The sequence below is a fragment of the Coregonus clupeaformis genome, chromosome 19 (genome assembly GCF_020615455.1).
Source record: "Coregonus clupeaformis isolate EN_2021a chromosome 19, ASM2061545v1, whole genome shotgun sequence".
NCBI classification, from domain to species: Eukaryota; Metazoa; Chordata; class Actinopteri; order Salmoniformes; family Salmonidae; genus Coregonus; species Coregonus clupeaformis.
Window position 1 is genome coordinate 35036956 of NC_059210.1, and position 15245 is coordinate 35052200.

The 15245-nt window shown below is 45.8% G+C and overlaps 2 protein-coding genes across 4 annotated transcripts in view; both read right to left on the reverse strand.

The window, feature by feature from the left end:
- LOC121532054 (dual specificity protein phosphatase 8) overlaps positions 1-2544 on the reverse strand; it is a 60521-nt gene extending 57977 nt beyond the window's left edge. Inside the window, exon 1 of one of the 2 annotated variants that reach the window (XM_045227183.1) lies at positions 2210-2544. The gene's annotated coding sequence lies outside the window, so the exon portion shown is untranslated. Of the gene's footprint in view, positions 1-1808; positions 1966-2209 lie in introns of those variants that run through there. The other variant, XM_041837703.2, reaches the window with a different exon arrangement.
- Positions 2545-9571: 7027 nt separating this feature from the next.
- Positions 9572-15245, reverse strand: part of LOC121532053 (tyrosine-protein phosphatase non-receptor type 5) — a 32156-nt gene continuing 26482 nt past the window's right edge. For both annotated transcript variants that reach the window (XM_041837701.2, XM_041837702.2), the window contains exons 11-14: positions 14277-14387; positions 13413-13573; positions 12622-12735; positions 9572-12462 (exon numbers count right to left, since the gene is read on the reverse strand). In XM_041837701.2, the coding sequence (XP_041693635.1) occupies positions 12369-12462; positions 12622-12735; positions 13413-13573; positions 14277-14387 (480 nt within the window). In that variant the 3' untranslated portion in view covers positions 9572-12368. The remainder of the gene's footprint in view (positions 12463-12621; positions 12736-13412; positions 13574-14276; positions 14388-15245) is intronic.

Below are 15245 nucleotides of genomic sequence, written 5' to 3' on the forward strand. Positions count from 1 at the left end.
ACACGTATACAGGCAATAATGTTACAAATGTTGATAAGAAAACTTTCCTGCAGATTCAATCTGACCCTAGACTCCATGCCCATTGTGTGTGTGTGGATACTAATGATGGGGGTATGACAACAGGGTCAGTGAGCTAAGCTGACAGATATAGAGACATGTAGCACTCCAGTTGACCTCTCACCCCGCTGTATGTGTGTGTGATGGCACTTATCTACCATCTAACCCACTGTCCCTGGACCATCATAATATAGTAATAACATATGCCATTTAGAAGAAACTTTTATCCAAAGCAACTGACAGTCATATATTGTAAGCACCATGCTCTACCAACTGAGCTACAGAGGACCACCATCACACAGGCCTTCCTCACTGCTGCTAACATGGACCATCGAGGATCCAGTGGATCCAGTGAGGCAAAGGGCCACAGTTCTGAGGGACAGGTACACTGTACACAGTAGTTGTTTAATGTTTACACTCTCAGAAACGTGCGCACACACACACACACACACAGTGTGTGTGTGTGTATGTGTGTGTGTGTTTCTAAATGTGTGTAAACATTAAACAACTACTGTGTACAGGGTACCTGTCCCTCAGAACTCACACGGCACACACACAACATAATAACCATATCTTGTAACTACCAGCTGTTATTACAGCACCTTCTCAGAGGGGAAAGCAGACTGTACAAACATTGCTTCACCACCCTCAGTACTGTAGCTGTACCTGCTGTAGCACACAGGACACACACAAACAGTAAGCAAGGATGTTCATCATCGCCACTATTCTCTCTCTCTCCGTAAAACTGCTACATAGCCTACTCTGTCTACATTTCAGGTGAACCTATAAGCGAAGGTCCTATATCTGGCTTAACATGTGAATGCTGCCAACAACACCTACAACTTAATCTACTTAACATACAACATGATAGAAATTGAACTGGTTTGAATGGGAATAACTGTTCTATCAATGTAATAAGGGCTATCCCCAGGTAATGATAGTGCAGGACGTAGGCCCCCTCTGAATGCTTTGATAGACAGGGTAAGGGACACATAGCCTCGGGAAGCAGTATGGGGGTCGTGCTAATACACCCTACAGCCCCCTCAGCACCCCTACTTCCCGCTGCTATGAAGGGACAGCATCATCATGAGATAACATTACACAGGGCGGCTCTCTATGATCAATACAGCTATATCTCATCTATATCTCAGCAAGCTAGCGTGCATGAAGAATAATATCTCAACATAAACAATCACAAAACGAAAACAACAATAGCAGTAGCCTATAGTGTTATTACCTCACGTTATTGCAAAATCACAGGTTAATAACATGATCATAACAATAAAGGTAGGGTAATAATAGAAGATGGAAAAAGTAAAAAATAAAATGTGAAGCCATATAGCCTATGTCGATGTATTTGTGGTTTTGAGCACGATGAAAACCACGGGGTGTTCTGGCCTGGTGACAATACTCTCTCCCCCATGATCCAGTATAAATACAGGCGATAATAAAACCGAGCCGCAACACAAAAATAACGCACCGCAATAAACCCATTGGAGACAGACAACAATAAACACCAGATATGGACTAGACATAATTGTGGTCAAATGTTTAGTGGAATTGTTTTGATAATTACACTACATTATAGGCTACAGGCGCAGGTGCGTCAATTGAGAATGATAGTGCGGTGCAGTAAATGTACTGTTCTGTTGTGACGTGTGGATATCTGCATGCTAAACGAACACCCATTAATCGCGCACATGATTAACGGCCCCAAACTAAAAACAGAAAAATAACTGCATTCCACCTACCGTAAAATGAAAAGAGAAAATGCGAAGATAAGCGGTATTTGTAAAAAATAAAGAACAACTAAGCCCAGGTTTGATTATTTACCATTATACCGGGCTGCGCACTAACAGACATCAGGGGGACGTAACCACACCGCACTACTGTAGCTAGCCAACTAGCCCCCTGCTAACGTAATCGGCTAGGGGAGGAATTATTTGACAGTTGCTGACTGATCACGGGGAAACATACGGGGTAAACTATTTTCACGCCACTTTGATACCGAAATGACTTTTTCGTAGCAGGTTAGGATAACTTACACATCAGCTTAAGTTTAGGGAAATGGTAAGGGTTAGGGAAAATCACCTTATATCGAAGTGATTGATCACACACTGCACAAGGGGAGGGGGGCTCCACAAACACTCACCTCTGTGTCCCCGGTTTGGTGATTTGTGATCAGCTAACCTCCATGTGTAAAGGAACAGTGTGTCACGCCAGCCCTCTTCAAAGCGCTTTGACTTTGGTCACTGTTTACTTGTCATGGGTCGAGGGCAATGGAACACTGAGCGACAGCAGAGCCGCTATGGTCACAGCGCAAAATTGACAGCGCTAGAATATAAAGGAGCGAAACACATTAAAGCACTATCAACAATTGTTTCGCTTGTATATAGGCCATGCAGTGTGGCCGCAATTACAGATAAGTAATCTGCATTTACTAGGCATTAACGTCCCGGGAAAACATAATGTGCCTTTAGCACTAAAATGAACTAAGGATGAGGTCATGATTCAGAAGGGAGAGAGAAAAAATTAGGTTGACGTCACTTTCAGCCAATCGGAGTCTGCGGCTCAGGGGTTAGTTGACGTCAGCCTTCTGAGCGGTGGATTAAGCGGACACTGGTTTTAAAGGAGACGTGCACGATTATTCCATGATCTCGCGTGCGGCGCTACAGGCTGTCAAGAGCTCACACACTTCAGGGACCATAGGGGTCATGCACTGTCGCTGAGAGAGGAAAATGCTATTTTGTGCAACCGCGATTCAAAAGTTGCTGGATGGCTGTGCAGAATCCTAGGCCCAGGAGGATGCTGAGGGGAGGACGGCTCATAATCTCAGTGCTAGAGGCGTCACTACAGACCCTGGTTTGATTCCAGGCTGTATCACAACCCAGCCTTGATTGGGAGTCCGATAGGGCTGCGCACAATTGGCCCAGCGTCGTCCGGGTTTGGCCGGGGTAGGCCATAATTGTAAATAAGAATTTGTTCTTAACTGACATGCCTAGTTAAATAAATAATAATACAAAATAAAAAAATGGCTGGAATGGAGTAAATGGACTGGAGCCCGTCCTCCCCAATTAAGGTGCCACCAGCCGGCCGCCTGTGATCCTAGGATATGTCTAGGTTAGGTAGGTGTGATGTCCCTCTTCATGTCCCCCTTGGCTATAAGACCACGGAATGAATAAAAAAACTCTCTGACCACCATTTTGAATTGTAAAGAATGTATGATTTTTTTTCTGATTACTTTGACGTTAGTTAAATAAAGACAAATCTCATGAGAAAGTCTAGAGGGACAAAATTGGATCAACATTTTTTTTTAAAGAGCAAAGACAAATACTAACTCTAATATGGGCTCAATATGTTATGATTTACCAGTATTAGAACCCAAATGCAGACAAGTACACCAAGCCAGAGAAGGTTTAACAGGTTTATTTAAAATGTTCAATAGTCCAGGTTTCCAATAATAGGGGAAGAGCAAGTCCAGGTTACAGGGAGGGTAACAGATCCAGGTCAGGGCAGGTGTGGTACCGTAATGTCCTAGTGTCCGTGGTGAGTCCAAAAGAGAGGTCCGGTAGTGGAGAGCAGGATGGTGGTGGCAGGGGTGAAGCGGAGGCAGGAGTCAGGTTCCAAATATATGGTCGTCTTGACTATGATCTGACGATGAGTGGTAAGTTTGACCGGGTCTTAAAGGCTGAGGTGATTATGGTGAATGAGCTGCAGCTGGAACCCTGACTCCCGCACACCAGACTTCACTCCTGCAATCAAGGACAGACAGAGGGGAGGGAGAGAGCAGAGAGAGAGCTACCTAGCAGCAGTAGGCCTAACAGTACCCCCTCTACGGACGCCACCTGGCGGCCGACGGGTTTATCGGGATGTAACCTATGAAACTCTCGGACCAGAGCAGGATCCACAATGAAGCTCCTGGGCACCCAGGAACGTTCCTCAGGACCATAACCCTCCCAATCCACCAGGTACTGGAAACCACGACCCCGGCGGCGAACATCCAGAAGTCGCGGACAGTGTAGACCGGACCCCCACCCACGATCCTGGGCGGAGGAGGGGGACGAGAGGGCGGGCACAGAGGGCTAACCGACACAGGCTTAATCTGGGAAACATGAAAGGTGGAATGAACCCGTAGGGAGGCAGGAAGCTGTAGCTTAACCGCGCAGGGGTTAACAATAGACAGTATCTTGAACGGTCCTATAAAACGAGGCGCCATCTTCTTAGACTCCACCTTCAATGGAAGGTCCCGTGACTTCAGCCATACCTCTTGACCAGGAGAGTAACAGGGAGCCTGGGACCGGTGACGGTTGGCTTGCCTCTGCATGTACGCCGAAGCTCGGGACAGAGCTACCCTGGCCTTCCTCCAGACCTTGAAGCAGCGGCGCATGTGGGACTGCACCGAGGGTACCGCCAGTTCCCTCTCTTGAGAAGGGAACAGGGGAGGTTGATAACCCAGAGCACACAGAAAAGGAGACAAACCAGAGGAAGCGTTAGTCAAGGTGTTATGAGCATATTCCACCCAGGGGAGCATGGAGCTCCATGACCCAGGGTTAGACCCTGTGACACAGCGAAGAGCGGTCTCCATCTCCTGGTTCGCTCTCTCGGCTTGCCCGTTGGTCTGGGGTGATATCCAGAGGACAGGCTGGATGTAATGCCCAAAGCTTTACAGAAAGCTTTCCACACCTGGGAGACAAACTGGGGACCCCTGTCAGAGACAATATCCGTGGGTAGACCATGAGAGCGGAACACATGTTCAACCAAAATATCAGCCGTCTCTCTGGCAGTGGGCAGTTTAGGTAGGGCCAAAAAATGAGCGAACTTAGAAAAACGATCAATCACCGTAAGAATTACAGTCTTTCCAGACGAGGGGGAAGTCCAGTGACAAAATCCATAGCGATATGCGACCAGGGCCGCTGGGTATAGGTAGAGGTCGTAGATGACCAGCGCTGGCCTGGGTGGAGTTCTTACTTCGTGCACATACCGTACAAGCAGCAATGAAGGCTCGAGTGTCCGCCTCCATCGTGGCCCACCAGAACTTCCGTCGCACAAAGTCAAGGGTCCGCGAAACTCCAGGGTGACAGGTAAGGGGGAGACGAGTGAGCCCACTGAAGTACCTGGGAGCGAGCAGACTCAGGGACAAACATCCGGTTAGGAGGACCCCTCCCAGGGTCAGCTTGATGATGTTGAGCCTGTCTAACAATCCCCTCGATGTCACATGTGACGACCGCAATACTGCAGGTAGGAGGCAAAATGGGTTCAGGGTTACTACCAGTATCAACAGCCGAATGAACACGAGACAGGGCGTCAGGCTTGACGTTGCGTGACCCAGGACGGTAAGACAGAGAAAAATTGAATCTCCCAAAAAATAGTGCCCACCTGGCTTGACGGGGGTTGAGCTGCTTCGCTGACTGGAGGTAAGCCAGATTCTTATGATCCGTCCAAACGATGAAGGGTTGTTCCGCCCCCTCCAACCAATGTCGCCACTCCTCGAGAGCCAGCTTAACGGCGAGCAGTTCACGATTGCCAACATCATAATTCCTCTCTGCCTGAGAAAGTTTCCTTGAGAGAAAAGCACAGGGATGCAGTTTGTTATCTTCAGGAGAACGCTGTGACAACACCGCACCTACCCCAGTGTCGGATGCATCCACCTCCACGACAAACTGGCGGTCGGGGTCCGGCTGCATCAGAATGGGAGCCGAGGCGAAGCGATGTTTCAGTTCTTCGAACGCTGATTCGGCCCCTTCATTCCAAGCGAACGGTCGTGAGATGGAGGTGAGAGCGGTGAGTGGCGCCGCAATGCGGCTGTAGTCCTTGATGAACCTCCTATAGAAGTTCGCAAACCCCAGAAATCGTTGAAGTTGTTTGCGGGTAGAGGGGGCTGGCCAGTCCGTGACAGCAGAGATCTTAGCTGGGTCCATCCGCAACTCCCCCTGAGCAATGATGTAACCCAAAAAAGAGGTCTCAGACACATGAAATTCACATTTCTCCATCTTCACAAACAGTTTGTTCTCCAACAACCTTTGCAACACCTGGCGCACATGCAGTTCATGTTCCTGGGAGGACTCTGAGAAAATCAAGATATCATCCAGATAGACAACAACAAACCGATTCAACATGTCCCGAAGGACATCATTGACTAGTGCCTGAAAAACAGCAGGGGCATTAGACAACCCAAAAGGCATAACCAGATACTCAAAATGTCCCAAGGGTGTGTTGAAGGCAGTCTTCCATTCATCACCTTCGAATGCGCACCAGGTGATACGCATTTCGTAGATCCAGTTTCGTAAAGATGGTAGCACCATGAAGGAGGGGAAAAGCAGAATTAATCAAAGGCAGAGAATACTTGTTCTTAATGGTGATGTTGTTAAGTCCACGGTAATCAATACAGGGTCTAAGGGTCTTATCCTTCTTAGCAACAAAAAAGAATCCCGCTCCTACAGGTGACGAGGAAGGACGCATAATACCTGCCGCCAAGGAGTCCCGAATGTAGTTCTCCATAGCCTCCGTCTCCGGCCGGGAGATTGTACAGGCGACTGCTGGGGAGCGGGGCTCCTGGCTGGAGGTCAATGGCACAGTCGTAAGGCCGGTGAGGAGGAAGAGAAGTAGCTCTGTGTTTGCAGAAAACGGATGCCAGGTCATGATACACGTCAGGAACATTAGAAAGATCCATGGACTCCAGTGGAGGTCGAGGCACAGTACTGGCAGGAGTCAGAGCAGAACACAAACAATTCACATGACAAAATGTGCTCCATGAAACAATTCTACCTGTCACCCAATCAATGTGTGGATTGTGTCTTATGAGCCAGGGGATACCAAGGACCAGAGGGGTCTGTGGGCAGTCGATAATATGGAATTGAATGTTCTCCTGATGATTTCCCGACACTCTAAGACAAACAGGAACAGTCTGATGGGTAATATGGGTCAACAATTGTCCATTCAGACCCTTAGCCTGCAGCGGACAGTCCATAGGAACAGTCTCCAAATCCATTTGTTGAGCCCACTCTCTATCCAAAAGCTTTCGTCTGCACCAGAGTCAATCAGCGCACTAACAGAGAGATTCTGGAACTGCCACTGGAGGGATGCCTGGAGCAGAATGCGGGGAGAAGAGGAAGAATCCGCTGCTCGGCTCACCAAAACTTCTCCCATTAATGATGAGCCGGCCCTTTTCCCCGGACGAACTGGGCAGGAAGGAACGAAATGACCAGCTTCTCCACAATACAGGCAGACCCGAGCCTGAATGCGACGTGCACGCTCCTCTGAGGACAACCGTGCACGACCCACCTCCATGGCTTCGGGTTCAGTGCTCCTCGTATCGACTCGGGAAGACACGGCTTTCTCCGTAGGGAAGATGCAGGGAGGAGTTTGTTGATGACAGACAGGTTGCTTGGAACTAACACTCCTCTCCCGGCGGCGCTCCCGAATCCGATTATCCAACCTGATGGTGAGTGAAATAAGATTATCCAGCGTAGGCGATTCATCATATGACACCAATTCATCTTTTAAAGTCTCAGACAAAGCATTGATGAACACTCCTTGTAATGCCTCGTCATTCCAACCACTCACTGCTGCTAAAGTCCGAAACTCCACTGCCATCTCCGCCACACTGCGAGCCCCTGCCGAAGAGAAAACAACCGTTTCGCAGCCTCCTTGCCTCGTACGGGGTGGTCAAAAACCTTCCTCATCTCAGTGGTGAAGGCAACGTAAGCGTTGCAAATGTCCGACTGACTCTCCCAGACCGCGGATCCCCAGGCACGAGCGGAACCGCTAGTAGAGTTGATAAGGTAGGCAATACGGGCTCTTTCTGAGGCGTAGGTGAGGGGCTGTTGTTCAAACACTAACGAGCATTGAGTCAAAAAATCGCCACAGGTTCCCATGTTCCCGTCATAGCGCTCTGGAGCAGGAACAAAAGGCTCTCTGATCTGGGCTGAAGGGGTAGTAAGGGCAGACACTTGATTGGTGAGTAATTGAACCTGATTAAGCAGCACCTGACTGTCCTCAGCAATCGTCTTAAACAGGGTATCATGTTGGCCAAGTAAAATGCCCTGATTGGCTATGGCAGTCCAAATTTGAGTGCACTCTGGGGTGGTATCCAAGCTACTGTCTGCTGGGTTCATGATGGTCAGATCATACTGTTATGATTTACCAGTATTAGAACCCAAATGCAGACAAGTACACCAAGCCAGAGAAGGTTTAACAGGTTTATTTAAAATGTTCAATAGTCCAGGTTTCCAATAATAGGGGAAGAGCAAGTCCAGGTTACAGGGAGGGTAACAGATCCAGGTCAGGGCAGGTGTGGTACCGTAATGTCCTAGTGTCCGTGGTGAGTCCAAAAGAGAGGTCCGGTAGTGGAGAGCAGGATGGTGGTGGCAGGAGTGAAGCGGAGGCAGGAGTCAGGTTCCAAATATATGGTCGTCTTGACTATGATCTGACGATGAGTGGTAAGTTTGACCGGGTCTTAAAGGCTGAGGTGATTATGGTGAATGAGCTGCAGCTGGAACCCTGACTCCCGCACACCAGACTTCACTCCTGCAATCAAGGACAGACAGAGGGGAGGGAGAGAGCAGAGAGAGAGCTACCTAGCAGCAGTAGGCCTAACACAATACAGAGTGAATGAATAAAGAATAGCCAGTTAAACAAAAAAGGAACAAAAAGGAAAAAAGAAACACTCACATATACCCAACAGAACCAAAACATATATTACAGTCTAATTACACTGTTATTATAGGCCTACCCAAGAAATACAGTAGCAACATCAACACTAAATGAAAGTGCATTAGATCCATATAAATATTAATAGGCATAAAATCCTACAATTGTAGTGGTGGTCAATGCTCATTGTGAGAGTTATTTTGCTATCATAATAAAATGGGATGGTCTTTACGTGTCATAGCAAAGATTATATATTATATTAACAAGTGACTGCTCTAACAATGGAAATACATGTCCTCAAAGACGGAAGGCAGGCAGGAGGAGGTGAGATCATTCTAGCCAATGAAAGGGCAGATCCAACAGGCACAACTCCGATATAAAGTAGTTTTTTTGTAAGTTGTCGAAATGCCACGTGTCCACTTATATCAGTGCATTCGTAACAACCTAACCATTACGAAACTTATATTCAATCAAATAAGCCTGGCATAGCAAATGAGCAATTACATTTTTTGTTGACTAAATTCGACACTCATTGACCTCCATACAAAAATTCCATACAAAAATTCCTCACTTCGTGGTCTTATTTTCGTGGAGAGATTTTGGGTTATTGTAAACCCTCTCGCTTCGCCTCTTTCTCTCTGGTTGTAGTCGTTGTATGGCACTGTTTTACATTGTATAGTCTGACATCTAATGGTTATAGTTGTGTACTGACAACTGCTACAGCAGGCACTCATGTCTCAGCCTCTGTGGAGTATTGCCTTAGTGAAGTAATACCATAATAAAGACATACGCAGAAACGTGTTGTTTAAAAAACGAGGCTATTTAGAGTCAGACAGAACATTCTAAAGAGAAATGACAACACAGATTCATGAAAATCTACTTTTATTTGAATGCAAAAACTCACAATTTAAAGCAATACTTTAGTAGCAGAGGAGAGTAGGCTGTTTGCTGGTTGGTTGGAGTATGTCTGATAGTTTCCCAGTGAGCAAAACATGTTGAGAAGACATCTTTTCAACATCTTTTCAACCAAAAATACATATTCAAAGTCTTTTCAACCAATTTTGCTCACTGAGTTGGCTATTCCAATTATGTTCTTCTTCACTATGATCACCAGAATGAGACCCGGTAGCACAGAAAACAAGCACTCAAAATAAAGCTGTTGTATCAATTGCAACGAGCGTTATAGGGAAAGGATTTCATAGTTGAATTCCAACTTCTCCAAGTTTCTAGTGGTTCCGCTTCAGCTCTTTTCCATCTGCAAAACTCAACATTTTATAGCAGTTTCAATCAGAGGATAAAATACTAGTGCTCATTTTTTACTTTGTGAGATGTCCATTAAACCAAAAACAATGAGATTGTCTCCTGGTGGTGTTTGCTGTAATTGACCAGTTGTATTCAATCAAGATGAAAATTGTTAGAGATTTCTTACATACAATTCTTAATCGCTGTTTTAGCTGCCATACACATAGCTCATATTTCTCATGTTGTTGTGAAGTCAGTCTGGCCTTAAGTCACAGGCCCCAATGCAATCAATTACACACCAAGGGAAACCACACTGTAGGTCAATGTTAAGTATCGGAGGTGTTAACCACATTTAAATCCTGGCTGCAAGCTGTTCGTCATGGACATTGGCATTGGCGTAAACATTTAGAGTGAACCCACAGTGTCGTTTTCCATTGCATGTGATTGAATTCGATTTGAACCACAGATGGGGAATATGTGAGGACTGTGTAAAAACTGGGTCTGGGGTAAAACTCTAGAAGAAAACAAGACAAAAACCTGAAGACACATAAAGCAAAGCATATTAAAGCAAAGCCTAGAGGCATCAAAGTAATACTGAAGACGAAACAATCAATGGTTTTTGTTGTAAGGTAACTTGGGTAGTTGTCACATTTTTTTCTGTCAAATCTTGCGATATAAACCAATGGTTTGACCACAGTATGAGCTACATTCCATTGTGGTGTAAATGGAAATATACACAAGGCATCTACTCGAAAGGATTGTATCAAAATGTTCTAAAAATATCTCTGGTTGGTTTCACAAAAGCAAACTGTATCAAAAGCATTGGCAGAGAGCAAGCAAGATAATTGGAGAACCCTTACACAACGGAAAGCTGGACAACCAATCACTTCGCTTTGATTACGGACATATGAGAGTCCCATACAGCACATGCAATCCATTTAAGTCAACACAGTCAAAACACGATACAGAAAATAACATTTACAGCTGAACATCAGAGAGACAACCATAGTTGGTCTATTGTGCTTTATACAGATTAGGCTTGGCCTATCTATACAACAATCATGGGCCGCTAACGTCACGCATGTGTTCAGGCTACTGTTGATCGCAGAGGTGTCACCATCCCAACAGCACTGAGAGGGCACTGATGGGAAGGGTTAGGAGGGTCAGGTTTACCCATCATTAACACCTGCATCCTTTGTTAGAGGTGAATAATATAGTAAAAAGGAAAGCTAAACCATCAAACTCCAGTTGGAGGTTTTGTTTCTTCTTGCAACCTTTACATTTGTACGCTTTTGCTCTTTTATGTTTTTCTTCGAGCCTGGTCCCAGATCTGTTTGTGCTTTTGCAGACTACATTGTAATTGACAAAACATGACAATTCCATAAGGAGTTGGCAAGCGAGCAGAAACAGACTGGCACCCAGGCTATTTTACTCCCGCAAAAAAGTAACAGGTCCATGTTTTGCTAGTAAATCTGCACCTCTATCTCTGGATTCCCATGCTACTTAATGTGACAGTCATTACTTCTCACTGTATGAACCCAGAAGTTGAGACATGCACACGCCCCCTCAGTCTCAGTGGTCACATGACAACTCTGGTGAAAGTCTATGAGGCCATAATGGATGTTGAATACCATGGAGGTCATGATGATGACTGACTGACTACACATACGCATGGTCCTGTAATACTGCGGAGACTGCACACAATGCCTAGTTACCTAATGGTTACATTCCTCTATGGTTCCATAGAGATCTATGTTACATGCCACAGTCAATGATAATGAACACATAGCACCATGCAACCTGAAGATGAGGTGGCTCCTGAAAGCACCAGGAGTTTGAAAGGCCTGCTGTACTGTTTTTATTTTAAGAGGCCCAGTGAGCACAAGACTTTGAAAATACGTCTTTTCAACATCTTTTGCTCGTAGGAGATAGTTTTGTTGTAATAGGAGAGAAAAGCTAGTTGATGGTTTACGTTTCAGACGAACATGTGTTCCCTCACTGTGAGATTGTTTTACAACACTTGTAATATCGGCTGGACTTTTTCTTATCTGGAGAAGTCTGTGAATAATTCAAAATGGCACTTGATGGGACATGTCTTATAAGATATCCTACTGGACAGACCTCTGCCAAGTGTGAAAACAAATGTTTGCGTTAGAAAGTGGGGCCAGACAGAAATGTAATCATTGTTACTTTTAGAGCATCGTCCGCAAAGCAAATCAGTCAAATTCTGGCAGAATTAAGGAACTTAAGTCAAGACTGGGCTTCTCGTACGTGGGCCTCTGAAATGGAAGGGGGCTGGATGAGGCTGACATAGTGTGTTGTTGTTGTCCGTGTAGTTTTTGTGGTTGTGTGTGTTAAAGGGTGACATTGAGATGGGTGTCCGGTACAGTAGGTACAGTGTACAGTACAGTGGTGTGTCTCTACTCCTCTACAATGTGGGACAGCTGCTTCTCGTAGAGGCTGAGGACATGGTGAACAAACTGGTACTGCTCACCCGTCTGGATCATCCCGCCTCTGCAACACACACACAACACACACACAACACACACACAACACACACACAACATACACAGGCAGGGGACAGACAGGAGAGAAAGACAGACCGGTGTCAAGAAAAAAGAAGAAGACAGACAGGTGTAAAGATAGCGAGCCCAAGACAGACCGTTGACTCACCTGTCGAGGCGGAGCTGGCAGGTGGTCCTCAGGATGTCGACCACGCCCTCACTCCTCAGCTGTTTACACAGGATGGAGGTGGCGATGAAACAGCCTGTCCGACCTATCCCAGCACTGCAGGAAGGAAGAGGAGGAGGAACCATGAATGTATTAGACGTGACCAACCACGGTTTTAGAGCATTTCTGACCTGACTGACTACTAATGCAGTGAAAGCTATGAGAGCTGCAGTGCTGCCACACATCTTCCATCTTTGGGGGCATAGACCTTACAAAGAATCCACTGAGACAACCGCCCCATTGATGGTACCGACCAGAGATAGAAAGAGGACTCATCTTTGTATTTTTGCCATTATGGCGTCTGTGACAGCACGGGCAGAGACATTGTGGCTATAGCCATTTTAAAGTAGTAAATGTTCTTCTTCTCTTGTGTTTAAAAAAGCGTAAAGCTAATATTGGTGATTTACAGCCACCTGTAGTGGTAGAGTTCTGAACCAAATCTTGTGTGTCTTTCATTTGTTGTGGCAACTAGATGGCGGATATAGCATTAAATCATTTACAAACCATAGGCAACACTATTTGAAGAAGAAGACAATGTTCTGATCATTGGCTGATCGCTCCCAACCCATAGGAATCCCCACCCAGTTGACTACTTTAAAATGGTGGAATCCCTCAATGGCAATGTCCATGCTAGAATGGGAAATATCCATCTAGAGCCCTATTTCTACCTCTATGGGACAGACCAACCCTCCTGGACTATCATGTGGGTATCATATCTGTGTTTCCAACTCTACCTGCAGTGGACAATGACAGGGCCGCTGGTGGGCGGAGCTTCCTCTCTGACATGCTCCACTTCCTCTACCAGCTCCAGGAGGGGCGGGGCTTTGTCCGGGGTCTTCTGGTCAGGCCAGGAGGTGTACCAGTACTGCCTGAGGCTGCGCTCCTCTCCATCAAACTGACACACACATATGCATGCGCACACACACATATGCATGCGCACACACATACACACACACACACACACACACACACACACACACACACACACACACACACACACACACACACACACTCACACACACACACACACACACACACACACACACACACACACACACACACACACACACACACACACACACACACACACACACACACACACACACACACACACACACACACACACACACACACACACACACACACAGACACAGACACACACACACACACAGACAAACAGACAGACTCATTCAGAGTTATTTTTGATCAGCCTCATCCTCTGCATGTACATCCAAACTGTTCCCTAGGTGTTAGTTGCTATGACAACAATGACTGCAGAACCAGACTGCGAGAGGAACGCAGTGACTTTTTTCATTTTTTATTTCAAAAAGGTACATGATCTGTTTTTCATTGTGTGATTTCAAAAGCATATTATTAGCCAACAGCTGTACTTGTGGCAGCTTTGCTATCTCTCTACATTCAGACACCAGTGCTTAGTGGATGAGAAGTGAGTCCATAATCCAAAAGGGTCAATGTAAAAACATCAACTGCTTTTTCTCATTTTCACTTTATAATTTATATCATTATACATGTCCTTGGTGTCCTTGGCATTGGTGTATAGATATATACTGTATGTGTCTGTCTGTTATCAGTCTCACCTTCAGAGTGAAGACCCTCAGGCTGTAGTCGTCCTCCTGTGTTACCGTGACAACCGTGATCTCGATGCCCTCGTGGGTCACAGAGTCCTCAGGCCAGTACTCCGCACATTTCTGTAAGGGACAACACATAGCCAGGGTTACAGTTTTTTCCAACTGCTTACACACGTTTTCAAAACTATGTCTCCTTTTTTCAAAACTCTACACACAATTCCCAAAACCGCACACACAAAATGCAAAATGCCTCACATCTCCTTCAAAATGTAACACTGCATTCAAAATGCCGTAAACACATGTCAGAATGAAGCATTTGCATCAAATGGCAAACACTTCTTTCATAATAGTACATTTTTGGATATACCATGTAAACACTGTTGTTCTAAATCTAAAGCTCTTTGGTCTTTCATAGGCTTATATCTACATTTCAATACAATGTTCTACAGTGAAAGTAATCTGCTGAGAGGGGTAACAAGTACACTGTAAACACCAATGCAATGTAGAAACAGAAAATATTTATTAGGCCAAACATTACTGTTGTATACAGTAGCACACAACAAAACCATAAACATATGTAAACCAAAAGAATATTCTTTAGAATACAGTAAAGAACACTATTGTGTGTGTGGGGTCCCGGGGGGCAGTCCAGGAATTGGTAGGGGGTGGGCAGTCACCAGTGCTAAGCTACGCTTCATCTCTTCTCCGGGCTGGGTCTGGCCACAATACTTTGTCCACATCACAAGATACGTTTTCTCTTGCCAAACATCGAGGGAAGTATCTCCCTAGCATGGCGTATCCAACCTTGGACAGAGGCAACCTCTATGTCCCCACATGCGTCCTCCATTGCCTGGAGAAGCGGCATGCGGGCATAGGGTTGGCAATCATACACTTTCCAGCGCCAGGCTGAGAAGAATTCCTCTATGGGATTTAGAAAAGGTGAATATGAGGGTAGGTACAAAACTACAAATTGTGGAT